This window comes from Dendropsophus ebraccatus, chromosome 4, assembly GCF_027789765.1.
Source record: "Dendropsophus ebraccatus isolate aDenEbr1 chromosome 4, aDenEbr1.pat, whole genome shotgun sequence".
NCBI lineage: Eukaryota > Metazoa > Chordata > Amphibia > Anura > Hylidae > Dendropsophus > Dendropsophus ebraccatus.
In genome coordinates, this window is record NC_091457.1 from 16642110 (window position 1) to 16669532 (window position 27423).

The 27423-nt window shown below is 46.2% G+C and overlaps 2 protein-coding genes across 2 annotated transcripts in view; both read left to right on the top strand.

Moving 5' to 3' along the window:
- The first annotated feature begins 365 nt into the window (after positions 1-365).
- Positions 366-18274, top strand: TFIP11 (tuftelin interacting protein 11). Its single transcript, XM_069965192.1, has 13 exons — positions 366-451; positions 4119-4326; positions 5538-5676; positions 6666-6822; positions 7795-7922; positions 8046-8198; positions 10249-10752; positions 11100-11203; positions 11623-11791; positions 14399-14642; positions 15667-15809; positions 16163-16328; positions 17699-18274. The coding sequence occupies exons 2-13, from the start codon at positions 4127-4129 to the stop codon at positions 18046-18048; spliced, it is 2457 nt and encodes an 818-aa protein (XP_069821293.1). The 5' UTR covers positions 366-451; positions 4119-4126; the 3' UTR covers positions 18049-18274.
- A 7351-nt stretch (positions 18275-25625) lies between these two features.
- The window catches only part of ABTB2 (ankyrin repeat and BTB domain containing 2), a 104991-nt gene continuing 103193 nt past the window's right edge, over positions 25626-27423 (top strand). The window contains exon 1 of the mRNA XM_069965172.1: positions 25626-26783. Within this exon, the coding sequence (XP_069821273.1) occupies positions 25922-26783 (862 nt within the window). The 5' untranslated portion in view covers positions 25626-25921. The remainder of the gene's footprint in view (positions 26784-27423) is intronic.

Genomic DNA, 27423 nt, shown 5'->3' on the forward strand with positions numbered 1-27423 from the left:
AAAAAAAATCACTGCAGTATGTGAGGGGTTAATAGATAATGGGCATTTATTGAAGCTCCGTGCAAAAATTGTTGTTGTTTTTTTAAGCTACAACACAAAACAAGACAAAAACTGGGAAAAAAAAATGAAAAAGTAAAAAAAAAAAAAAAGCAACATTACAAAAAATAAGAAAAAACTTTCTTAACAAAAAAAAAATTGTGCTGACTGTATAAAAGGAGTGGAACTACAAGTCTCAGCATTGCAGCCGGTTACATGACGCCAATACCGAAGAGACACGGTAGATAAAGCGCTCGTTCCTATTGAGAGCCGCTACAAGACTACATTTCCCGGAATGCCTCGCGCGGCGACTTCCTATCGCGTCACTGACAGAGGCGGGGCTAGCGGACAGTCCCTCGCTGCTTTCCGTAGACTTCCTTACTACAGTGTGAAAGGCCGCAGCGCCGGAGAGAAGGTAACTATGACAACTGCTCCGGGTTCCCGGTGCCCGGTATAGGGGTTTATTGTTCTCTGGTCACTGCTGTATAGAGCTGCTCACTTTCCGGCCCGTGTATTACATTGTATGGGGGCCGGCATGGCTCAGCCTCCATTATCATGGTCTGTGACCACTCCACAGCTTCCTGTCCCCTGCCAGTCATTCAGTCTAGGCCAGTGTGTTGTAGAATATGATGCTCTATGTGAGGCCTGGGGTAGGTTGACTTCCACCTTGAATCACATGATCAGCTTTTGACCAGGTGACCATGTGATCACTTTGTTGCTCTGCTGCAAAATGAATGGCTTGCAGGTGACCATGTCATTTACTGTATAATATTGGTTATTATTATAGAAGCATTATTGCATACATTATAGGGCCCCATACACTGTATAGTCATAAATTGTCTGAACCTGCCGACTGTCTGGCAGCGGCTTCTCTCATTGAGAACCTATAAACACTTGTCAGTTCTAAATATTCGTGTGTGGGAAAATAGCTGCCTCGGACGACGCGTGCCCTATGTTCTAGCTGCCTCGGACGACGCGTGCCCTATGTTCTAGCTGCCTCGGACGACGCGCGCCCTATGTTCTAGCTGCCTCGGACGACGCGCGCCCTATGTTCTAGCTGCCTCGGACGACGCGCGCCCTATGTTCTAGCTGCCTCGGACGACGCGCGCCCTATGTTCTAGCTGCCTCGGACGACGCGCGCCCTATGTTCTAGCTGCCTCGGACGACGCGCGCCCTATGTTCTAGCTGCCTCGGACGACGCGCGCCCTATGTTCTAGCTGCCTCGGACGACGCGCGCCCTATGTTCTAGCTGCCTCGGACGACGCGCGCCCTATGTTCTAGCTGCCTCGGACGACGCGCGCCCTATGTTCTAGCTGCCTCGGACGACGCGCGCCCTATGTTCTAGCTAGTTCGGACGACGCGCGCCCTATGTTCTAGCTAGCTCGAGCGACGCGCGCCCTATGTTCTAGCTAGCTTGGACGACGCGTGCCCTATGTTCGTGGCCACCAGACAGTTATCTGGGATAGCCGCTTTATGGTTATGATGGCTGGGACCCCCACAATCTTCAGTGGAAGAGAGCAGATCCCCCTGTTAGGGTGCGTTCACACTACGGAATCCAGCGGATAAGCCGCGGATAAGCCCACTGTCATAGACAGTGGGACGAATTACCCCATCTGCTCCAAAAATTGGGCAATTCTTTGGCAGATGGCGGAATCTGCCCCACAATAGAGTGGAGATGCGCCTGGGGGAGAGCGGTGGGTGATCCGCCTGGATTCATCAGTGTGAACCTACCCTTAGGGTAAGTTCACACTGAGTAAAACAGGCGGAATCCGCCCTGTCTTGCCGCCATTCTCCGCTTAAAGAAGTGACGTCACTTCTTTGAGTGGCGGCTGCGGAGGAGCGCATGCCCTCTCATTCACTCACATTGGGACACTGAGCATGGCGGAGAGATCCGCCGTATTTGCTCAGTGTGAATGTGCACACTGAGGAATTGAACAGGAAAGTTTTTTGCTTGGAATTTCAAGCCTGAATTACTTCTATAGGATTCCTCTAGCGGAATCTGCACAAGGAATTTACTTGTCAATTCTTTGGATGCGTTCACATTGAGGATTCTGCTGCGTGCTCCTGCTTGCATCTCCGCCCGTCCAATAGACTCTATTCTATGGACGTGTCACTTCTTTGGGCGGACGGCAGAATATGGGGAACACGCGAGGGGCAAGCAGCGGGAACTTTTCCATGGGAATTCCCTTAGGTTGCGTTCACATTGAGGAATCTGCGCAGAGAAGTTCCGGCAGATTCTGCCCCTCGCTTCTCCGCCTGTCCCATAGACTCCATTTTATGTTCAGGCAGATTCTACTGTCCGCCCAAAGAATTGACATGAGATGCGAGCAGCGGAATCTGCGGAAAGTTATCCGCACGAATTCCAGTCCGCGCCCTTAGGGTGGAATGCGGATCCGCAGCAGAATTTTCCCGACGGAAATTCCACCGTGTGCGTGAATGAGCGGAAACCCTATTATCCACAATAGAAAATAGAAATATTCATATTCAACCGGCGGAATTTCAAGTTTTGGTCTTGCATTTTGATGCGGAATCTGCTCGAAATTCTGTGAGAATTGCTTAGTGCGCTTATACCCTTAGAGTGGATGCGTTCATTGTCCGAGATGTGGTACTAGGCGAGCGCTGTACTCGGCTATCTCATATAGAGAATGAATGAGAGTGCAAGAGCGTGCGCATCCAATGGTCCCTGTTCTCCAGTCTTTCACTATTAGTGGCTGCACTTGGTCTCTTTCCATAGAATATACAGTTTAAGCCAAAGGCAAATCTCACACCTGGTCCCCAGATCCTAAAGGAATTATCCAGGATTAGAAAAACACAGCTGCTGCTTTCTTTTCAGAAAGGACGCTGCACATCACACCTATGGCTGACACTAATGTCTCTCGGCTACATTGATAAACCAACGCCAGGATGTTGGTATATAATTTGATCAAACCATATTGCCCCATGTACCACGTGCAGGTCCCCTGGTTCACATGAATCAGCGACCACCAACCCCGCAAAGCATGCACAAACAGGGAAGGGAGGCTACAGAATGGCTCTGCAACCCCAATGTCACAGGACCAATCCTCAAGGGCCCCCCCGAACCCAGCAGGCACTGCCAGCGGAGAAAGCTGCCCCCCAAGCAACACAAGTGTGAACATGGTCTTATCACTCACCATTGCTCCTGCAGGTAGAATGGGAATAATAGGAGGTACTAATCATGTGTGCACAGGTGCCTCCTGCTGATAGCGGTCACATGGGTCTTACCAGGAGGAGTGCTAACACTCAGAAAACAGAGAAACGTAAAATACGGACAACCTGGAAGACGGAAGACCGGCACGTGGTACATGAGGCTATATCGTTTGATCAAATTATATACCAACATCCTGGCGTTGCATTTTAAATGTAGCCAAGAGGCATTAGTGTCAGCCATAGGTGTGGGGGGCAGCAGATCCTTTTTCTTTAGTTTTGTTTTTCTTTTCAAAACAGTGCAACCCCTGACCTTAGTTTGGGTGGCATACTCCTGCGAAAATCTTTTACTTTTAAATCAACCGGTTTCAGAAAATTACATAGATTTGTAATTTACTTCTATTTACAAATCTCCAGTCTTCCAGTACTTATCAGCTGTTGTATGTCCTGCAGGAAGTGGTGTATTCTTTCCAGTCTGACACAGTGCTCTCTGCTGCCTCCTCTGTCCAGAGTAGTAGCAAATCCCCATAGAAAACCTCTCCTGCTCTGGACAGTTCCTGACATGGACAGAGGTGTCAGCAGAGAGCACTGTGTCAGACTGGAGAGAATACACCACTTCCTGCAGCTGATAAGTATGGGAAGACTTGACATTTTTAAATAGAAGTAAATTACAAATCTATTTAACTTTCTGACACCGGTTGATTTAACACAGAACTATTTTCCCAGCATTTGTCTATCACGGCATGCTGGGAGTAGTAGTGTTGCACAGTCTGGCACTCAACACTATACACAATAATGTCTTGCATCTCAGCAATGCTCTGTGTGTTTATCCGCTGTCCCCGGCAGACTGAGACTTGTAGTTCCCTAGACCTTTGTTTCTGTTCTGCGTTACTCACTTCTATCTCTTTGTGATCCAGGGGTCATCATGTCTATGTCACACCTCTACGGGAAAGATGAGGACAGCGATGGGGTGGAGATGGAGAGCTTCCAGATCACCGACTGGGACATACAGAACGAGTTCAACCCAAACCGCCGAAAACATTGGCAGACGAAGGAAGAAGCCACGTACGGCATGTGGGCAGAGCGGGACTCTGATGACGAGAGGCCAAGTTTTGGTGGCAAGAAGTAGGTGTATCATCTCTGATATGGGGCTTCAGTTCATAGTCATGTGACCCGGAGAGATGTTGTGCCCAGGGTTATAGCATGTAGAGATCAGCGAATCTTTCGGACTTTTGGTCCGAAAGCAGTTCGCTCTATCGGCGTTCCTGTGATGCCAGCTCCCGGGAATATGCGGCCAGGGAATCGATCCGGAATATCTTGGCCGCATATTCCCAGGATCGCAACTATGTGGCCGGGATCACAGGCATGATAATAGAGCGCAGATGCCGTCGGGCGAAAAGTTCGACGGTCCGCTCATCACTAATAGCATGATAGGTGCTGTAGGGCATATGGATAGACTATATCATCAGGCAACTATTTATTAATAAGTAGTTGGTGGTCTTCTTCTATACTTCCTCCTTCCCCCGCACATATACAAACCTCTCTGTAGTCCAGCAGTATAAGCTGCATACATTTGCATTTAAAGGGTCACTGTCGTTTAATTTTTTTTGCAGAAATCAATAGTACAGGCGATTTTAGGTAACTTTCTAATTGTTTTTTTTTTGCCGAAAATGCACTTTTATCATGAAAAAGCAGTTTGAAGCTCTCTAACCCCCCCCCCCCCCCCCCCCCCCCCCAATGAGTTACTTTACAGCTACATCACCGGGCTGTCTGCACTGACCTCTGAATACCAGCTTTCACACAGGTCCTGCTGTGTAACCCTTTGTTATCTGCTGGGGACTAATCTCCCCCCTCCCCTCTCCATAGATTACACAGGGCTCGACTGATGTAAAAGAGTCGAGATTTCCTGATAATGAACAGTGACTGAGAGAGAGGGGGAAGCTGGGGAAAGGCTTTTTGAATGTAGATAATGGCATATTTGCCTAATAAATCCAATTACAAAGTTTCTTAAAATCGCCTGGACTATTGATTTCTGCACTTTAAGGGTTCTTCCTGTTTTTTACACTTTTGCCATGTACCAGGGGTAGGAAATCTTGGTCCTCCAGCTGTTGCAAAACTACAACTCCCATCATGCCTGGACATCCAAAGCTTTAGCTTTGGCTGTCCATATAAGATGGGAGCTGTAGTTTTGCAACAGCTGGAGAGCCAAAGTTCCCTACTACTGCCATATACACAGGCTAGCACTTATGTCAAAAACTGTGGTCTATGAACCCCATCACTCCCGGTCAGACCAGCATACAAAGTCTCACACAACCGTATTGTTCTCTCTTTCTAAGGTCTCGTGACTACTCTGCACCTGTAAATTTCATCAGCGCTGGGATCCGCAAGCCGGCAGCAGAGGAGAAGTCCGACAGCGACTCGGACAGCGAGGCCGCACCAAAAGTAGAGGAATTCCATCCCAAGAAGCTAAGAACGGTATAGAGATCCTGTTATTACATTGTATTAGAAGGTGTTAAAGGGGTTGCTCCTACTGAGCAGCCCCTTCCTTAGAGAAAGCTAGCATGTCATGTGTTTTAGCCAGAGAACATGACGGCATTGACACAGTCTCCCTGTGCCGGCCTCTGTTGGGGGCTCATATAGAAAGGAGAAGATCAGATTGTAGGCCCGTATATAGAGGATGCACTCAGCCAATATACCAAGAATAATAATCTTTATTAAAGGACAACTCCGGTGATTTTTTTTTTTTTTTTTTTTTTTTTTTTTTACTGGTAATTAAAACACTTTAAAAAGCTTTAATTACCCCTATTCCCCCCCACCCAGCAGTATTAAAACGCATACTTACCCCTGATCCCTGTAGACCATGGAAGGCATCATGTTGTGTCAATGACGCCTTCACAGCGGGCCGGCCCCACTGTGAGACATCAGCAAATGACTGACAGCTTGCTCAGCTCCAATTGGCTGAGCAAGCTGTCAATCATCTGAAGGTGCCCCTGAAGAAGAAGGAAGACGCGCCTATGGGAGCTGCGGGAACCTGCAATCAGCTAGAAATTAGCCGACCCAGGAGTGAAGGAGAGTATAGAAACTTGCAGTTGTTGTTGTTGTTGTTTTTTTTTTTTAATTCCCAACCGGAATTGGGAAAAACACCTATATAATATGCCAAAGGGGGAAAGCTAATACTCCCTGCTGTGGAGAATAGGTGATAGTGTGCACAGTATCACCTATTACCAACAGACCACTAATTCCTCCAGATTCCCCTCGATCATCTGGATCATCTGTGGGATCTGCTGGAGAAACATGGAGGCCACACCTCACACCTTACAGGACTTACAGGCCAGATGCCTTTTATATGTGAGGGAGCCTTAGAACAGCAGCTTTTAATGTAAGATAATATGTCGACTTCTCCATCCATTGAGTTCCATGTACCTGTAACACATTGAGCATTGTGTTGTGTCTGCGCCTTGCAGGGTGTGAATTTTAAGCCTTCACAGAAAACTTTTGCTGGAGGAATCAAGTCCAACATTGATTTTGGCTCTTGGGAGAGACACACCAAGGGGATTGGTCAGAAGCTCCTGCAGAAGATGGGCTACGTTCCCGGGAAAGGCCTGGGAAAGAACGCACAAGGTAACTGCTAAACCATAGCAATAAGTCACCAGTCACAGATCAGAAGAGTCGGACGTCTGGTTGGGAGTTGTAGGGTGGAGTAATAATATATTGGTCCAATTACTCATGACTGTAATGGACATATAAATACATGACTTGTTAGAGTAAGAATCCTATTACACAGAGCAATAATCTGCTGAATGAGGCCGACATCGCTCAGTGTAATAAAGCCGACGATCAGCCGAAGGGCTGATTGTTCTTTTGGCAAGTTTAAAAATAATCTCTTCATGTAATGGGTAGCAGAGCCGACGTCTGAGGGTTGCATGTATAAAGTAATAAAGGTATTACTTAGGCTAGGTTCACACTGCGTTTTTGCAATCCGTTTTTTGCAAAAAACGGATGAAAAACTGATGAAAAAAACGGATGCATTTGTGTGCATCCGTTTTTCCATAGACTTCCATTGTAAAAAAAAACTGATCAAAACTGATGCACACAAATGCATCTGTTTTTTTCCAAAAAAAAACTGATGAAAAAAAACGGATTGCCTGTCCAGGCTACTCTGGAGTCCTGAGGCCTTGTCTGTGGGATTCCCCGGTCTCTGGCAGTGACTGGCCGAGATGGGACAGCGTGGTGGCCAGTGATTGTCACTTCAGAGACGGGACCAGGAGAGAGATCTGCAGCTGCGGAGACTGGGGAATCCCACAGACAAGGCCTGAAGACGCGATCAGGTAAGTATATATCTTATATTTAAGCGAGTGGAGATCTATCAGGTCAGCGCTCGCTTATCAGGGTTGTAATACGGCCCTTAGTCTATTCGAAATCTCCTGAGCAGATTTGTATCCAATAAATGTTTCCATTAAATGACGGAAAGCAGAGATATTGTTGAAGTTTATTGGAATGTTGTACAAAGAATCACCTTAAATTGCTAAACTGACCCCTTTGAATATTGTATTATGTTTATGAAAAGACTAAAGAAGTTTTGTCTTTATTCAGGTATCATTGCTCCTATCGAGGCCAAGCAAAGAAAAGGGAAAGGAGCGGTGGGTGCCTATGGCTCAGAAAGGACCAAGCAGTCATTGCAGGATTTCCCTACGGTGGATTCAGAGGAGGAGGAGGAAAAGGTCGGTGTTGTCTTCTAGTGATCATAGGAGATACAGGATCAGAGTGTTGCTGGTTCTATAGTATCATTGATATAAGTGTGCATAGTAATAAGCAGTTTGTTTCCTTATTTATGTTGCATCTAGGAATTTCAGAAAGAATTGAGTCAGTGGAGAAAGGACCCAGGAGGAGGCAAGAAGAAGCCCAAGTATGCCTATAAGACTGTGGAAGAGCTCAAGGCCAAGGGGATCGGGGGGAAAGCAATGTCTGCTCCCCAGAGGGAAATCTCCCAAGTCAAGGTTTGTTCTCATAGTGCAGCAAATCCGATTTAGCTTTATCTGTCTAGATTCACTGATCATCTCACTGCTCGCTTCTCTATGTAACAATCGGTTGGGGTCTGAACATGCAGATCTAGACTGCTCAAAACTCAAGACATTTCTCTATGACATGTCGTCAAAAGTTTTTTTTAAGGTGACAGGGACACTCTTAGGGCCCTATTCCACAGTAACGATAATCGGCCGGATCGGCCCCATTTGGGCCGATTATCGTTCGGTGAAATAGAGAGAACGATCAGCTGATGATCGTGTCATCGGCTGATCGTTCATTTAGGGCCAGACCTAAAATCATCGTTCCCCCACCGCTCATCGATACGGTTGAATAGCGGTGCGCGGCGGGCGACCGACGATTTGACAAGCAGCAGCATCATACATTACCTGTCCAGGCTTCTTCTCCGCGCTGTCTTCATCCCCGGGTCCCGCGCGCTCTATCTTCAGAATGGCCGGTCACCTGACGAAGCGCTCAGCCAATCACAGGCCGGGACCGCCGCGACCTGTGATTGGCTGAGTGTGGCCTGTCAGCTGACCGGCCAGTCTGAAGATAGAAAGCACGGGACCCGGGGATGAAGACAGCGCGGAGAAGAAGCCTGGACAGGTAATGTATGATGCTGCAAGGACATCAGTAACAATGTCCCTGCAGCCCTCGCTCAACGATCATCGGGCCGTGGAATAGGCCCAGTAAACGAGCGGCGATCTAGCAGATCGCCGCTCGTTTACATCGTTGATCGGGCCCTCCTCGGCCCGTTGAATAGTGCCCTTAGGATCTGCCCAGCTGCTCTTGACCAGGACAGGTGAGTGGCACTTGTTACTTATGTTTGCAGCGCCCCCTGCTGTCCAGCATTTCTTTCTTGCCTAGGGGATTTCACGCTGTGAGTTCTGCGGCTAAATCGGCAGCGATATACAGTACAGTTATGCCCTGTGGCCTCTGCATTCTCAGTGTAGATTATCGATCTCCTGCGAGTATGTAGCCGTTCTGCCTTATTAACTAATCAGCTGCCAAACCTTTAAAGAAGCTCATACATTGACTGCCCGCACTCCAGTTTGCTTTTACGGCTCCTTAGTCACTGACCGCGCTCAGCCAATCAGTGCATTACGGCAGGACAGCACATTGATTGGCTGAGGGGTACATATGAACACTGCCTAAAGGGGTTTTACGACCAATTAAAATTTGTATCCCCCATTCACAGGATAGGAGATCCAAGTGTATGACTGCGGGTGTCTGGCCATTGGGGACCCCTGCAATCTCAAGAATCTGGACTCTTTGAAGAAAAAATGGTAGTCGCATATGTACACTGTTGCTCAAAGTAGAAGTCCGGCCATTTTCAAAATCTGGCAGGGGCGGGGAAATTTGATAAGGAGTGTTAACTTATCTCCTCCCGTACCCACAATGAGTGGCTGGACCAGCTTCAGGACCCCTACTGGGCTCCGGGATCTCCGGCGCTGCACATGTCACAACCCAGCGGATGGACTGGCTACTCAGTGACTGGGACGGGAAGCTGCTCCAGTCACTGATTGGCTGAGCAGCCAGTCCATTAGCTCGTACAGGCCTTTTTCCCCCCAAGTTGTGACTTCATCACAACTCGGTGGAAAATGCCTTCCGTGGGGGTCCTGAGGTCGGTCCCACCGCTCACTGCAGGCACAGGAAGAGGTAAGTTCATACTCCTGATCAAATTCCCACCTGCCAGCTGCTGGATTTTAAAAATGGCTGAACGTCTCCTTTAATTCATTGTCTATTGGTCTGCGGATATAGAGCTTAAGGAGTCTCGTTGAGCTAGTTTGGGGGCCCCATCGGCTTGACTTGCAATGACATACTTACACCCCATCCTGTTGATAAGGGGATAAGTCTCAATAGTGGCAAAGTCAATTTAAAGCCTTCTTTCTCGTAAATAAAATTCCTTACTAGGACATATGGACATCATACAGCGGCCAGACACCCATCAGTGATCAAAAAATGCTGGAGTTTCTGTCCACCAGGGTCGCAGGTTAATGTTATTTGTATTTTGCTTCTGTTCAGGTGATCGACATGACCGGTCGAGAACAGAAAGTCTATTACAGCTACAGCCAGATCTCCCACAAACACAACATTCCAGGAGAGACCCCCGCTGTTGGGAAAGAGGAGAAGCCTCAGGGGTTCGTCCTGCCGGAACTAGAGCACAATCTGCAGTTACTGATCGAGATGACGGAACAGGAGATCATCCAGAATGACCGGCAACTCCAGTACGAGAAGGACATGGTGGTGAATCTTACCCACGAGCTGGAAAAGCTCTCTGAAGTCTTATCCAGGGAGGACAAAGCCATTTATAACCTGAGCCAGGTCCTGAAGACGGTGGAGGAGTGCGAGCAGCGGATGCAGCCGGGCTGTGACAATCCCCTGACGCTGGAGGAGTGCGCACGCGTCTTCCAGATGCTACAGGACAAGTATTACGAAGAATACAAAATGTCTGAAAAGACAGACCTGGCAGTGGCCATTGTCTACCCCCTGATGAAGGAATACTTCAAGGACTGGAACCCCTTAAGGGTGAGTGGACTAAAGTGAATGAGGATGCCAATTTATCACTGGTTTGATATTTTCATTCACAAAATACAGTAGGGACGGACGTTGCCATTATGTAATGTATTCTGCGATACTGGATCACTATACAACATGGCGGTATATGGGATAGTTCTAGTATTGCAGTATTACTATCCCTCTTCCCGATCCCCAGACACCAGTTTGGGAAGAGGGAAGATCTCGGCCAAGCATGTGTTGGGTGTCAGGTCAGGAATATAGTGGGTGGCTCTGCTGTGCCGTACGACTCTATGATTGCTTTTGCTTTGTGGTTAAATGTCGCATACATGACTGTTCTTGCTTTATTTGTGCTTTAGGACCCTACATATGGCATCGATATTATGACCAAATGGAAGAATCTCCTGGAAGAAGGTCATCTGTCTCACAGTGCTCAGGACGCAACAATGGATACATATCATAGGTATATTCTGGCATCTGACCAGACCTTTAACTAAAGCATAATCCAATGAAGGGGTTATCCCTTATCTATAGGATAGAGGATACATATCTGAGCTGTGGGGGGTCCAGCCATTGGGAGCCTTATTAGTCACGAGAATTGAGTTCCCTTGTCCTCCGATTAAATGGCGCACGTACAGAGGCACCATTTCATGTACTTCTAAGCATGTGCTCCATTCACTTGGGGGACCATCGTTCTAATGAGTAGTGGAGGTCCCAGCAGTCAACTCGATATCCAACATTTGTGTGGATGAGGTTAACTTCTAATATTAGAGCAACCTAGGCCCATGACTATTCATATACAGTGTTTCCTCTCTTTACATGTAGCTGGAGACAAGTGTATCTGTGATGAGATTTCTGTAAGTGTTCTTTCTTTTTATAAAGACTTCTTTGGGACACATGGATTCCATTCCTGAGAAACGTCATCTCACAGTGGCAGCCCAGAAACTGTGCCCCCATGGTGGACTTCTTGGACAGCTGGGTCCACTTATTGCCAGTGTGGATTCTGGATAATGTCCTGGACCAGCTCATCTTTCCCAAATTACAGAAGGAGGTGAGTTGGCAGCAATGGGAAAGGGGGTATTTTCAGCATGGACCAATCAGAGCTGACAGACTGCAGGGAGCATGAAGGAATGAGCAGGGCAGATGTGGGCACACACATGCAGCACTTTCTATCCGGGGAGAGAGGGGTTACAGCTATGAAGAGATTACCTCCACAGTCCTGTCCCCTGATGCAAGCCCCAACCTGAAGTGGATCTGCTGGGATTTGGAAGGTGAGGGAGACTTCCTGGGTCAGAGTACAGTGCTGTAGACCCCACTGTGCATGCCAAGCCCCTCCCCCACTCGCCCTCCCGCCCAGTGCAGGGAGCTTTTAAACCAAAGCAATATATATATTATTACACTACTTTGGCACAATAGAAACTATCTTCCTGACAAAACGGCAAAAACTGTCACCACTTGCAAGATCCATAACGTTCTTAACTTTTGTGTGACGGAGCTGGTTTTGGGCTCTTTTTTTTTGCGAGAAGATGCATAGTTTTTTTTATTTTTTTATTTATGCCAAGTTTTACATATATATTTAATATAATATAACTTTTTCATCTCTTTTATGACTTTTTTGACAAAATACAGGAATTCTGGTACTTTTTTTTTTTTTTTTTTTTTCCCTCAGCATGCATCGTGTGGTATAAATAATGGTGTAGTTTAATAGTTTGGGTTGTTAGAAATGTGGCAATACCAAAAAGTATAGTTTTTTTTATTATTTTTTTTTATGTTTATTTTGAATGAGGAATGTTTTGTTTTACACTTCATTCATTATTAAAAGAGTGTACATTAACCAGTGATCTGCTGACCACTGGTACAATATACTGAGCTAACACTGTAGTGCAGTGTATTGTATATGACAGCATTATGCCATGCCTCAGGCAGGCAGGCCCCCAGGATGGCCATGTAGACTGGTCAGAAGCCAGACCGTTTGGCTGGATTTCTGATCAGGTTTGTATACTTTCTTACCCTACCAGAATGTACTGGGTAAACTACCCAGAGCGGAGGATTCTCTGCTCTGGGTAGTTACAGCAGCAGATCAGCTGTCATACTGATCTCCTGCAATGTCGGCGCAGGAGCGCGGCATTCACTTATTCTGATCCCACCATAACAAGCCGGTGGGATCAGAATAAAGCCCGTTAGTGACATAGAAAGCTGTATTGGTGGTCACTAAAGGGTTAAACATTGGAGGGGATATAAAATTTTTGAGGTTAAGGGTAGAGGACACTGATATTGCTGCGGTGCATGTTCTAAAGCAGGGGTGGGGAACCTTTTCCATGTCGAGGGCCGGTCGGGCATTAATAAAATCATTCGAGGGCCGCATACCATGCGCGGCAATTAGTAGCGTGGGTTTGCAGCACCCAGGGCAAAGTATTGTTCCCCTAGTGCCCCTGCTATTGTAGTTAATCCCCAGTAATGCCCCTGCTATTGTAGTTAACCCCCAGTGATGCCCCTTGTAGTCTAGTCTAGCCAAGTCATGTCCCTGGTAGCCTAAATAACCCCCATCAGTCATGTCCCTGGTAGCCTAAATAACCCCCATCAGTCATGTCCCTGGTGGACTAGTTAACCCCCATCAGTCATGTCCCTGGTGGACTAGTTAACCCCCATCAGTCATGTCCCTGGTGGACTAGTTAACCCCCATCAGTCATGTCCCTGGTGGACTAGTTAACCCCCATCAGTCATGTCCCTGGTGGACTAGTTAACCCCCATCAGTCATGTCCCTGGTGGACTAGTTAACCCCCATCAGTCATGTCCCTGGTGGACTAGTTAACCCCCATCAGTCATGTCCCTGGTGGACTAGTTAACCCCCATCAGTCATGTCCCTGGTGGACTAGTTAACCCCCATCAGTCATGTCCCTGGTGGACTAGTTAACCCCCATCAGTCATGTCCCTGGTGGACTAGTTAACCCCCATCAGTCATGTCCCTGGTGGACTAGTTAACCCCCATCAGTCATGTCCCTGGTGGACTAGTTAACCCCCATCAGTCATGTCCCTGGTGGACTAGTTAACCCCCATCAGTCATGTCCCTGGTGGACTAGTTAACCCCCATCTGTCATGTCCCTGGTGGACTAGTTAACCCCCATCTGTCATGTCCCTGGTAGCCTATTTAACCCCCAAATAAAAAAAATAAACATCCCACTCACCTTACCTCCGTTCCCACGCTGTCCAGGTCCTCTTCTCTCCCACGTCCTCTTATGTCCCAGGTCCTCTGTGCCGGTCTTCTCCTGCAGGCGGCGCGCGATGAAATGACGTCATCGCGCACGGCCCGCAGGAGACTGAAGACGCGCTGCTCTGCTGGGGAAGAAGCCGGCATAGACACAGGAGGATGCTGTGTGCGCCGGCTCCTTCCTCCTCCAGAGCAGCACGCATTACAGGGGAGCCGGATGCGGCCCGCGGGCCGGAGGTTCCCCACCCCTGTTCTAAAGTAATGACCTATACACAGATATCTGTGGCAGCTGGGTATTGTACGGACAAGGAGAGAAAGGCAGCTGTGTATTGGTTATTGCTTCTATATATCTGAAATAAAGAATGAAGCCAATTCTAAATAGTCTTGACATGTGCTTCAGCGCATAAACATTACAATATATTTTGTCTTTATGGCATTTATGTGTTTTAGGTTGAGAACTGGAACCCTCTGACCGACACAGTACCGATACACTCCTGGATTCACCCCTGGCTGCCATTAATGCAGTCACGGCTGGAGCCGCTGTTCTCTCCCATCAGAAACAAGCTCGCCAACGCCCTTCAGAAGTGGCACCCCAGCGACTCGTCCGCCAAGCTTATCCTGCAGCCCTGGAAAGAAGTTTTTACTCCTGGATCCTGGGAAGCCTTCATGGTGAAAAACATTGCGCCCAAGTTGGGTAAGACGACATGCAAGAATTCTAGTAGAACATTAAAGTCAATCTGTCAGCCCATCTGTACACTGAGTGCTGCAGACTTGGGCTGACAGATAATGGTTCACTAGACGTCATACAAAATAAGCTGCTTATACCGATCTAAAGTGTCAAGGAGGCGGCGCTGGGCATCTTAAAGTAACAATCATGCTATTGTATCATCTGTCAGCCCATGTCTGCAGCTCATAGTGTGCAGCCATTGATTAATATAAGTGAACCTCTAGAGGAGCTATCCATTCTCTGAATAGGCTATCAATATTAGACTGGGAGGTCTGACCCCGACACATCATCTAACTTGCTTCTCCACTGCTAATATCATACCAGGGCCCCATCGGTCAGCTGATGAGCAGTTGAGCATGGAAGTGAACCCCCCCCCACACACACACACACACACCCCGCGATCTGATATTGGCCCTGTGTCATTAATGGGGTACTCAAGGGGGAGGGGGGGTATTCTTTCCAGTCTGACACAGTGCTCTCTGCTGCCACCTCTGTCCATGTCAGGCACAGTGCTCTCTGCTGCCACCTCTGTCCATGTCAGGAACTGTCCAGAGCAGGAGAGGTTTTCTATGGGGATTTGCTGCTGCTCTGGACAGTTCCTGACATGGACAGAGGTGGCAGCAGAGAGCAATGTGTCAAACTGGAGAGAATACACCACTTCCTGCAGGACATACAGCAGCTGATAAAGATCTCACGCTCTCCAGTACTTAAGTACAAGTAAATTACAGATCCATTAAAATTTTTGTCACCAGTTGGTTTAAAAGAGAAAAAAAAAAAAAAAACTTCACCGGGGTACCCCTTTAATTACACAGATGACCATTGATCGTACACAGTTGGATTCGAAAACAGTCGGACAGCTCCTCTAAAGAAGTCTGGTTGGGGGCAGGTCCATTTAACAGACAATACAAATCATATCTAGATCTCTCAAATCTACTAAAACAATGTCTTACAACCACAAGCTAAACTGAGATGGTGTGGCTGTCTCTCGCAGGTATGTGTCTTGGAGAGTTTATCATTAATCCGCACCAACAGCACATGGACGTGTTCCACTGGGTGATGGACTGGGAGGGGATGATCTCCCTATCGAGCCTCGTAGGACTTCTGGAGAAACATTTCTTTCCAAAATGGCTTCAGGTAAGTAGACTATAAACTGGGTCTGTGGTTCCTATAGTCTGGCTGAGCTTCAAAGACGCTGACACTTGCAGTAAATGGGCTATATGCTACAATGGCGGTGTATTGTAGAGAGACTGAATTCTAGTATAGAACTTTAGTAGTCCTCTTTAGTACAGCTTCTGGATTGAACTGATTGTTCTAGTGATCTGTATTGTTATGGTGAGCTGTGACGCTATCTTTCCTTTCTGTATTTAGCAGGTATCTAATGCTCACTGCAAGCCATATAAAGAGATTGTTAAAGGGTTAAAATCATTGGTTACTGTGCCATGTTACATGTGTTTAAACGGCTTCGTTCTGACTGTTGTTTTTTGCAGGTTTTATGCTCCTGGCTGAACAATAATCCAAACTACGAGGAAATAACAAAGTGGTATCTGGGCTGGAAGTCCATGTTCTCAGACCAGGTTTTAGCCCATCCAGGCATCAAAGACAGGTTTAATGAAGCATTGGACATAATGAATAGAGCCGTGTCCTCTAATGTTGGTAAGTGTGCACACGTCATAGTTAACACTGGTGGCATAGCTACCATAAAGGCAGACCACGCAACTGCTACGGGGCCCGTGCCCTAAGGGGGCCCGCAGGCTTGGCCATTTAACAATGAGCGTTCATGATGAACACTCACATTTTACAGCTGATGCGCCAGGAAGCATAAAGGAACGCAGAGGTTACTGCACTGAGCCAGGTGAGTATGTGGGGAAGTGGGGAGGGGTGTACATTATTCATGGAGCTCCGTACAGTTTTTTTCAATAGGCCCAATGAATCCTGGCTACGCCCCTGGTTAATACCTATATGTCTGTATCTCCTCACAGCTGACCATATTTCAGGAAGACATGAGGGATATCACCTATTTGCAGGACAGGTTAATAGCTGATATCTTTCTGGTGTGCAAGGTGGCCTCCAGAATCTTCCCTAGCATATGGTATTTTGGAGAGAGAGAAAAAAAGATCAGACATGCTCAGTGCCCGGTCTTATTTGTTCTACCTGAATATAAGACACTCCCAGAGGTGTGTTGGCTGCAGCTTACATCCCATTATGAATGTGCACACTCATCTGAACGGAGCATGCACGTGTATGTTGTCGCTCCATGTATTGCTGTTAGCCTCCTCTTTGCAGCACTGTATTACAAAGTGACTTATAGAGCCCTATCTCAGAGAGAATAAAACCTCTATGTGCCTCATTATTAAATCTGAGGTATACAAAGGTATGGAGCCACCGATGTCTATGGGGATATTTGTTACGGCTCCTTACGTCCTAAAATGTTGTTAGATTTCAGCATGCCCAATCCTATTGTTGTCAGGGACATGAGAGGAGACTGGCAGTGGCTTTCTATACTAGTGGCTAGTATGGGCTGGGGGAAAGGGGATGTTAGCCCTAATACATAATGTAAACTTAAGGCCTCATTCACACATCTGTAAAAATTTGTCCGTATGTGTGGATCCGCAATTATGGCAAATTTAGGGCCCATAGGTTTCTATGTGCCTATGCACACATACATAATTTTTGCAGATCCATGAATAGGCTGTGATCAGTGTCGGGAAAAAAAAAATAGGACATGTCCTAATACATTTGCTGCATGGGTCACTGTCTATAATGTGGTGGTCCGTGAATTGTGGGTCACCACCACGCCGTTGGGGACAGCAGCACTATGGCCATGTGAATGAGGCCTAAGTCTATGCTGTCTGAATGTTCCCATTTTTCCTAAGCTAAAGACGTGGATCTAAACAGCAGAAGTGAAAGATTATTTCTTCTTTTTTGTAGCTCCACTCCTAGGATAATGGCCACTATATTGTGATAAGCAATGGTTGCTTTAATATTCCCACATAAATAACCTTTGTTCTCTGTCCTCCCCCTAGGTGCGTACATGCAGCCTGGCGCCCGAGAAAGCATCGCCTACCTGACCCAGACGGAGAGAAGAAAAGACTTCCAGTATGAAGCCATGCAGGAGCGACGGGATGCAGAAAGCATCGCACAGAGAGGCATCGGAGTTGCTGCCGTACCCATGAACTTCAAGGACTTGATCCAGTCTAAAGCCGAGGAACATAACATCGTCTTCATGCCTCTTATCGGCAAACGCCACGAAGGGAAGCAGCTCTACAACTTCAACCGTATTGTCATCTACATAGACCGAGGAGTTGTATATGTGCAGGGAGAGAAGACGTGGGTGCCCACCTCTCTGCAGAGCCTGATAGACATGGCCAAATAAAAGACATTGTGTGCAGGACGTTGTATATAAATCTTATTGAAAGGTTTTGTATAAAATCCCCTGACGTACTAGATGAGAGATGGACGGAGCCATAACCAAACTATTGTTTCTACTGGTGTTTATCTCATTGCATCCATTATAATGGACTTGGCTCAAGAGACCCCCGTATCTAGAGACTAAACCAGATTGTATATATAATAAATATGGCCATTGCCATTTCGCAGAATTGTCTTTGAGTTGAGAAATGGCGGTCTCTACTTTAGGACTCTGATCTCAGCCAGGGTGGAGAGTTCTGGAGGACTCAGAACATAGCGTATCCTGGACAGACCATTGACCATCAGGGGGCACTGTGTAATGCTGTATTTTCCCCTGTGATGGCAAAACGGAACACAGGCTAGTGATAGGACATCCTAAGGGTCCTATTCCATGGGCTGAGCAGGGCCCGATCAACGATGTAAACGAGCGCCGATCTGCTAGATTGGCGCTCGTTTACTGGGCTTATTCCACGGCCCGATGATCGTTGAGCGAGGGCTGTAGGGACATCGTTACCGATGTCCTTCCAACCCTTGCACCATACATTACCTGGCAGGACTTCTCCCCCGCTCCGTCTTCCTCCCTGGCGCTGCATGAACTCCGGTTCGGCCTGTCTGAGCTGTCAGACTGCTCAGCCAATCACTGGCCGGCGGTCCTGACCTGTGATTGGCTGAGCGGTCTGACAGCTCAGTCAGGCCGCTCTAGAGCTGCTGATGCTGGGCGCGAGACCCGGGGAGGAAGACGGAGCGGAGGAGAAGTCCTGCCAGGTAATGTATGGGGCTTCTCAAATCATCAGTCGCCCGCCGCACACGATATTCCACCGTAGCAATGGCGGTGGGTGACCGATGATTTTAGGTCTGGCCCTAAATAAACGATCAGCCGATGACCTGATCATCAGCTGATCGTTTTCTCTATTCCACCGAGCGATAATGATTCGGCCAATTATCACTCCCGTGGAATAGGTCCCTAAGGGACTGTCCATAGCACTTCCACTTTCATTAAATCAAGTAAAGAAAAAAAAATCTGTGGTCCTTATAGATTGCCAGACCGCTGCCCAATACCAGAGCTGATCTAGTTGATCATCGCTCATTTAAAAGGATTGTTCACCAAATAGTTTTTTTCTTTCAAATCAACTGGTGCCAGAGATTTGTAATTTACTTCTATAAAAAAAATAAATCTAAAGTCTTTCAGTACTTATCAGCTGCAGGAAGTGGTGTATTATTTCCAGTCTGGAGAGCAGGAGAAGTTTTCTATGGGGATTTGCTACTGGTCTGGACAGTTCCTGACATGGACAGAGGTGGCAGCAGAGAGCACTGTGTCAGAGAGAAAAAACGCCACTTCCTGCAGGTCAAAAAGCAGCTGATAAGTACTGGAAGAATTGAGAATTAAGAATTAAAATTAGAAATTTTTGGTAAACTACCCCTTTAAGAAGCCTACTACATTACACAGCATGACATCCTGACAGGCTCCCTCATCACTGACAATTTTTTTTCTTCTGACATGTTTCAGCCATTGCATGGGGGGGGCTCTTTATTTGGCTGGCCACTCTTTATATGCAAGGCTGGGGTGCACCTATAGAGCCAAGCTGGGATGAGGGGCGGCCGGGTAAACCACCACCTGGAAACTTTCCTTACACCTTTCTTCCTTTCCTTAATTGTCAGTGATGCAGGAGCCTGTTATGTTTTCATGCTGCACTTTTCCATGTCAGTGTTACCCAGTGGACGTAATGCATAGCTGGACATAATCACATGACTATATGACACAGGACCTAAGGGTCTTTTTATGGGTCCTTCTATGAAAGCAACCGAGTGCTTGCTTGCAGTGCCTATACACAGCACCACTAATAGGGTGGCACGAATGATCCCTGTGCCAATTGTATGGCCATTTAAATTCATTGCTATCGGCCAGTAAAGGATTTTTTTTTTTTTTTTTAGCCACCTCGAAAGATTTGATTAACCAAGGATCAGGCTGATGGCTACCACTTTAACACAGGCCGATTCATTACTGATAACCATCCCGTGTGAGAGGGTCCTACCCCATGCGTGCTCTCCTATTGATCTGTAAAGCTGTACAACCTGAGGCAATGGATGGTGCAGTCACATGTATTAAGCATCATAAAAGGCCATTGGATGCCCCACAAAGCGGAGTTTGCTGTTGCTGTAGGGAGAACAAGTGAATACAGTCCAGACTGTGTTTTTATATCTGTCTCCTCAATGCCAATGTATGTATGTAAGTATCATACATTAATATATAGGAATAAGACAGGAGTCAGCTGATAGGAAATACCGCTTGGGGCAATAACTTCTCATACTGTTCATCACTCCTCTTCTATGGATTTATTGTCATTTTGATATTCTGTATACCAGAGGAAACGCATCCTCATGACCGGATATGTCCACCAGAATGAAGGCATTTTTCCTGTCCCTTTTTTTTTTAATATCTTTTATCCTTTTTTTTTTTCCCCCCCTTTTCTTTACCCTTTTTTTCCCTCACTATCTTTGTTTCTTTTCCACATTTTCTCACTTTTTCTCTTACTTTTCTTGAAGGATAGATTGACATGTACAGTGAGGCCATGTTCACACAACGTCAGTTCTGTGCTAATCTGTTGGTACAGAAGTTACGTTGTGCTGCAGGCCGAGGGAATACCGGCCGGAGTGTATACACATGGTATACGCTTCCGCCGGGATCCCTAGCGGAGCTGTAGAAAACTGACATGTCATGCATTGAATAGAGGGCACAGAAAACCCTGTCAGTGCATACTATGGAGCGAGCGGCTGCGGGCGCACGCTCCAGTGTGTGCAGTGGGAAATTCTGAAGCAGGTGCACACGGATGCTCCCACATCAGAACTCTGCGGGGCTACAGATCATCCGGCCGGTACTGCAGATCTTTTCTGAGACCGGCCGGGTCACGGAGCGGCCGGTCTCATACTAAGCGTGCACATAGCTTGAATCTGTAAAAAAAAAAAGAAAGAAATCATGCTTACCTGCTTCCATTCCTCCAGCTCGCACCTCTTTGCTTCTCCTGATCCTGACTTGCTGTCAGCCTGCTCAGCCAATCACTGCGCTGTCCTGCCACAGCCAGTGATTGGTTGAGCGGATTGTCAGTGATCCGGGGCCTTAAGAAGCAGACCAGAGTGCGCCGGAGGAGCGAGTAAGCATGGTTTCTTTGTTAGAAATAGTTAGATAAGGTTGTAACTATATTCTCGCACCAGAACCACAAAGAAACAATGTTTACCTGCTCCTCCGGCACACTCCCATTTGGTTCTTTGAGTCCCGACTCACTGATATTCCGCTAAGCCAATCACTAGCTGCAGCAGGACAGCGCAGTGATTGGCTGAGCGGGCTGTCAGCAAGCCGTAAAATTGGGTTTCTTTTGTTATTATTACCAGTGCGGCATAGAAAGTTAAAGAAAGTTGCAAATACATTCTCGCAGTGGAAAGAAAATCCACTGCAAGAACGCAGAGCCATAGGCCAGAGCGAATTTCGCAGAAAAACTTCCTTATCCATCTATTTCACTCATTCTCATTTTTATTCTTCTTTCTATTTCCCTCTCTCGTTCCTGATAGATCAAAACTTTTCCCATCCCTCTGACATGTCAAAAGTTAGGCTTTAAACTTTTTATTGCAGAAGTTGTGTAGATACAGAAAAATACTAGCAGAAAGATGTAATTGATGGACATTTAAAGGGGTTATCCAGTGCTACAAAAACATGGCCACTTATCCCCCTCTCTTGTCTCCAGGTTGGGTGGGGTTTGGAACTCAGTTCCATGGAAGTAAATGGAGCTTAATTGCAAACCACACCTGAACTGGAGACAAGATGGGGGGAAAAGTGGCCTTGTTTTTGTAGCCCTGGATAACCCCTTTAAAGGGGTTATTCAGTGCTACAAAAACAAGGCCACTTTCTTCCTGAGACAGCATCACTCTTGTCTCCAGTTTGGGTGTAGGTTTTGCAACTCAATTTCACTGAAGTGAATGGAGCTCAACTGCAAAGCACACCTGAACTGGAGACCAGAGCAGTGCTGTCTCTGGAAGAAAGTGGCCACATTTTTCTTGGATATCTCCTATAACCTTAAGCCTTACAAAATAAAACAACTCTCACTATTGTTCTATATTACTCTTTCTCCTTTTTCTGGCTCTGCTCCCTGTAAAATCAGCTTTGAAGGGGATCCACTGGGTTTCGTTTTGGTGCTATGCCTCATCAGGGGATGTCATGGCTGCTCCTTACACCACTGGCACACGTGTGCTATCAAAGGAGATTGTGGTCAGTTTGTCAGTATGACACTCAAAGGGTTAAAAACAACAACAACAACCCTCTTGTCCTCAAAAGATTGAATCTTATGGCCCTATTCAACGGAGCGACGGTAGAAGATCGTTGCTGTATCAGTCGCTTGTTTTTCAACATGTTGAAAAACAAGCGACTCCAACGATCAGCCGACATGAACGATGTCGGCTGATCGCTGCACTCTATTCCACGGGACGATTATCATCCGTAGCGGCCGATAATCGTTCCGTGGAATAGGCCCTTTAGAATCAAAGGGAAAAAAAGCATATAGATTATCTTTTTGTCACCTTTACCTTTGTTTAGTTTAATAATAATAACCTATTACTACGGATGACCTCTAGATGTCGCTCTCTCTCTTTACATTGGTTTAGTTTAATAATAACATGTTACTATGTATGACCTCTAGATGTCGCCCTTGTAATTCCTCACGTAGGTGAGTTTAGGGGCGCAAACTTTTTCCTTTTTTTATCTTTGTCACTTAACATGATCCTCATGAGGGGGTATAATAAAATATGGTTCTAGGAGCCTCTCCTATAGTATAAAGCCCATCATTTAAGCTTTTACGTGTACTGTATGTGTCAATCACACATACATAGGTTGTCAGAACATAGAGTAGTGATCACGGTACCATTGTATTTCTTCCAAGCCTGAAATGACTGATAACAGAGGACAACGGCTTAAAGTATGGGTCTCCAAACTGCGGCCCTCCAGCTGTTGCAATACTACATTTCCCATCATGCCTGCACAGCCAAATCCAAAGCTTTAGCTGTCCGGGCATGATGGCAATTGTGGTTTTGCAACAGCTGGAGGGCCGCAGTTTGGAGACCAATGGCATAAAGCAGGCATGGGAAACCTTCGGCCCTCCAGCTGTGGCAAAACTACAATTCCCATCATGCCTGGACAGCCAAAGCGAAGCTTTGGCTGTCCAGGTATGATGGAAGTTGTAGTTTTGTCACAGCTGGAGGGCCGAAGGTTCCCTATGCCTAGCTTAAGGGGTTCATCCAGGATTAAAAATACCATCCACAGGTTGTCAGGGCATGATGGGAGTTGTAGTTTTGCAACATGAACAGGTTGGAGAACACTGTTCTAATAAAGTCTGCATATTATATAGGACTTAAAGGGGGACTTTCCGTCTCTAAAAACGTTTCCATATCCACAAGCTAGGATATAACAAGCTGATTTGAGGGGGTCCAAGTTCCAGAATTGAGCTCAGCGCTCTGCAGATTCCCTTCGTTTACATCATCTAAAATCGGCAAAATATTTGTTGCATGTGAACGGGTTGTGAGATCACGTATATGGGATATAGACTGGCAGTGGAATCCATAGTGAAATCTTATATGTGTGATGAACAGAGCCTTATACCCAAGCAATGTGATAAAGTGCTAAAAACTATAGAAATTCACATATATTGGGGGATTTATCAAACATGGTGTAAAGTGAAACTGGCTCAGTTGCCCCTAGCAACCAATCAGATTCCACCTTTCATTTTCCAAAGAGTCTGTGAGGAATGAAAGGTGGAATCTGATTGGTTGCTAGGGGCAACTGAGCCAGTTTCACTTTACACCATGTTTGATAAATCTCCCCCATAGAATTTCCTTTGCATTCAATGAGAATATATATATATATATATATATATATATATATATATATATATATATATATATATATATATATATTTATACCTATTTGAAGTCAACATTACAGAAAAAAGGGAGTTTAATAACTTTGGATTTCATACTGGGCAACCCACATCCGAAATCTCAGCAGCATATCAATTGCAAATCCGTAAGGGTATAGCACAGAAAGATTATCTGCCAAAGATTTGAAGCCAAAGCCAGGAATGGATTTGAAAAGAGGAGAAATCTCAGGATTTCCTATATGACTTGATCTCTGTTTATGGTCAGTTCCTGGCTTTGGCTTCAAATCTTTAGCAGATAATCATTCTGTGTAAATGGACCCTTAGATCCCATCTATTTGTCAATCATATGCTAAGGGCCTTATTACACAGGACAATTATCGTGCATATTATCGTTATATTGTTCGAATTTAAACGATAATCGTTCTGTGTAATTGCAGGCAACGATCGAAAAATCGTTCATATGTCGTTGATCGTTGATTTAGATCTGATCCTAAAATTATCATTAATCATTCGCTGTGATTGCACATTCGTTCGCTCAAGTTCCGCATTTTTTCACTAATCATTCAGTGTAATTGCACATTGTTTATTGTTTTGCTGGGATCAGACAGAATAGACGATCATAGTAACGATCATATCTAACGACCATCGTTCTGTGTAATATGGTGAGTGATTTCAGGTTAACAATAAACAATCTCGTTTGTGATTGTTTATCGTTAGGGCCCTATTCCACGGGACGATTATCGTTCGCACAATCGTTAACGATCCAAACGACTGCTATTGCAAAAGACCTGAAATCGTTCACCCATTTACATGGAAAGATAATCGTTACTTATGATCGTTCTTGTGGTCTTCGCTATTGCGTTCGTCACTACTGCGAACGACCGAGCGATAAAAATAGGTCCAGGTCTTATTAAACGATCAATGATTTCTCGTTCGGTCGTTAATCGTTAACTGCTATTCTAACGAACGATTATCGTTTAGATTAGAACGATTTAACGATAATCTGAACGATAATCGTCCCGTGGAATAGGGCCCTTAGTCGTTAATCGTTAAAAATCGCTTCGTGTAATAGGACCCTAAGAGCTCGCACTCAATGTGCAAATGAATTTGTGAAAATCTAAAATTCCTGAATAAGAATTTCTCAAAATGGAATTTTTTTTTCCTTCTCTAGATTTTCTTGCCAAACCACAAACCTGGTTGCATATCTGGTGTTGAGCGTAGAAGGAGGGGGGGTCTCTGCCAGGACTGGAATGCACTCGCTTTGCACTAGGAGGTAAATGGATTCTTCAAACTAAATCAGAGACGGATTCTGCAAGAACAACTAAGTTCAAATGTGACTTTTTTTTCTGCTACTGGAACCCTGTGTGTAGCCGTCACGTCCATGATGCTTATAATCCATGTTTAAAGGGTCTGTTCATCTGATAAGGGAAATCGTGGAGTTTACAGTCAACTTTTTCTACAGTCGACCAGACTTGGAACAAAGGTATCTGATCAGCCTGAGGTCTGGGCAAAATCTGAGGCTTGGATTTGATTTCAGGTTTGCCCCTCCCCCCGCAGCTTCCTGATTGGCTGCAGCCCTGGAGTAATTAGCATAGAGACTGATCTGTCTGTGTCAGGCAGTTTAGCCGAAAGTTTGCAGTAAGCTTCTCCATCTGGAAGAAAGGGAGCAGCTCGCTCCTCTCTCCGTGCAAAAATATCAAAAAGATTCAATATCAAGGGGACGCCACTTACACGTCGAAAAGCTTCAAGGAGCCTTGGATGTGTTTCTTAGGAATATGGCATACAATGCACAAGTTCTTGACCACTACCTTCAGGAGAGTCATATCCATCATGTAAGGTATCACAGTATGGAGAGCTTTCAGTAAACCTAGGAATTGCTGCCGTATCTTTTCTCTTTTTGGATTCCTATCATCCGTACCTATGGCTGGAATATATAGTTCGACTTTGAAGACCCTGGAGGACCTTACCTTGGACTCTGGCTATGGGGCAGAGGACTCCTGCAGGTCTCTCAGCCTCTCGTCCTCAAAATCTAACTCGCAGCCACTGGTGTCCTCTCAACACCGTGGGAATTGGTGGTACTACTCGGGGTCCATGAATAGTCGAAACAGCAGCTGGGACACCATGAATACTGCCCTCACCGAGGACCCCGATGTGGTGGATATGTTCTCCAGGTGCCATCGGCTACCTGAACTAGAGGATTTTCCATGGACGGATGAGGATATTGGGAAACTGCTCAGAACAGGTAAAGGGGATGGGGGGATGAAGTGGGAATTCTCCCAAGATGCTGTAAGGAGAATGTCGGTGTTGTTGAGGAGACCCCTCATAAGGATATCAAGGGAAGCCCAACGCCTGAGCGTCCTTCACGCCAAGTGCACACGGTACGAGATCCAGAGTGCCATGAAGCTCATCCTAAGCTGGGCATTGTCCCAGAGCTGCACACTGGCCACGGTCCGGGCTCTGTCCCTTTACAGCATGAGCGCCGGTGACGGACTGCGTCAAGGGAAGTCGGCTCGCTGTGGACTGTCCATGTCAGTGGGACGCTTCTTCAGGTGGATGGTAGACACTCGAATATCGGTGCGGATCCACGAGTACGCAGCTATATGCCTGACCGCCTGTATGGAGAACTTATTGGAAGAAATAAGGAATCGAGTTCTGGCAAGTCAAGGGTCAGACGGGGCTGAGATATCGCTCGATGCCCTGGAAATGGCGATCAATAATGACGCTGAACTATGGGGAGTCCTGCAGCCCTACGAGCACTTAATCTGTGGGAAGAACGCCAATGGTAAGACGCAATCTAAATCTTATCCATTGACCAAAATGATCCATAAGTCAGATTTCCATATCTCTAGTAAGGTCGCTTAGTCTATAGCAATGGGGAAAATCCTTTCTATTTATAACCCATGGTGTTGGGATGGAGTGGAGCACCTATACATTTGTCGTGAGGGTCATGATTGACAGCTCAAGCTTGTGTTCTACGCACAGACAATGTGCTTCTACAAGCTGCGCCTGCCGCTGTGAGATGTTTGGATAACAGTGGGGCATGTGTACAGGAAAGGGGCAGATCTGTCAATCATAGGACATGATCAGATGAAGTCCATCCTCTGAGATCAGCTGGTTCTTCAGTAGTCTCATTATGGAGAACATAGACTGGAATGTGCAGACCAATGCCGAGTAACCGTAACTATAATGCAGTATAGATGAGGTGTTTTTTTTTTATTATGCCTTTGGATACCATAACCCATCACTCACTAAACTTGAGCTTCCCAAGTCCAATACATTAGGGCAGCTTGCAGATGTTTCATCAAAGGTGACAAAATCCTTTAAGAATAGACGATTCTTCCATTGGTAGTCTCAATTCAACCCTAAATAGTGATGGGTTAACTTCCTTAAAGTGGAGTATAAATTATTGAAGCGTAGAATAT

What these genes read in the sequence shown, in the direction of transcription:
- TFIP11 (XM_069965192.1), top strand. Translation starts at nt 4,127, where the DNA reads ATGTCTATGTCACACCTCTACGGGAAAGATGAGGACAGCGATGGGGTG. An exon ending in ACAATGGATACATATCATAG is followed by an intron (nt 11,204 to 11,622) that starts GTATATTCTGGC and finishes CTTTTTATAAAG; the next exon opens with ACTTCTTTGGGACACATGGA. An exon ending in TTCCCAAATTACAGAAGGAG is followed by an intron (nt 11,792 to 14,398) that starts GTGAGTTGGCAG and finishes TATGTGTTTTAG; the next exon opens with GTTGAGAACTGGAACCCTCT.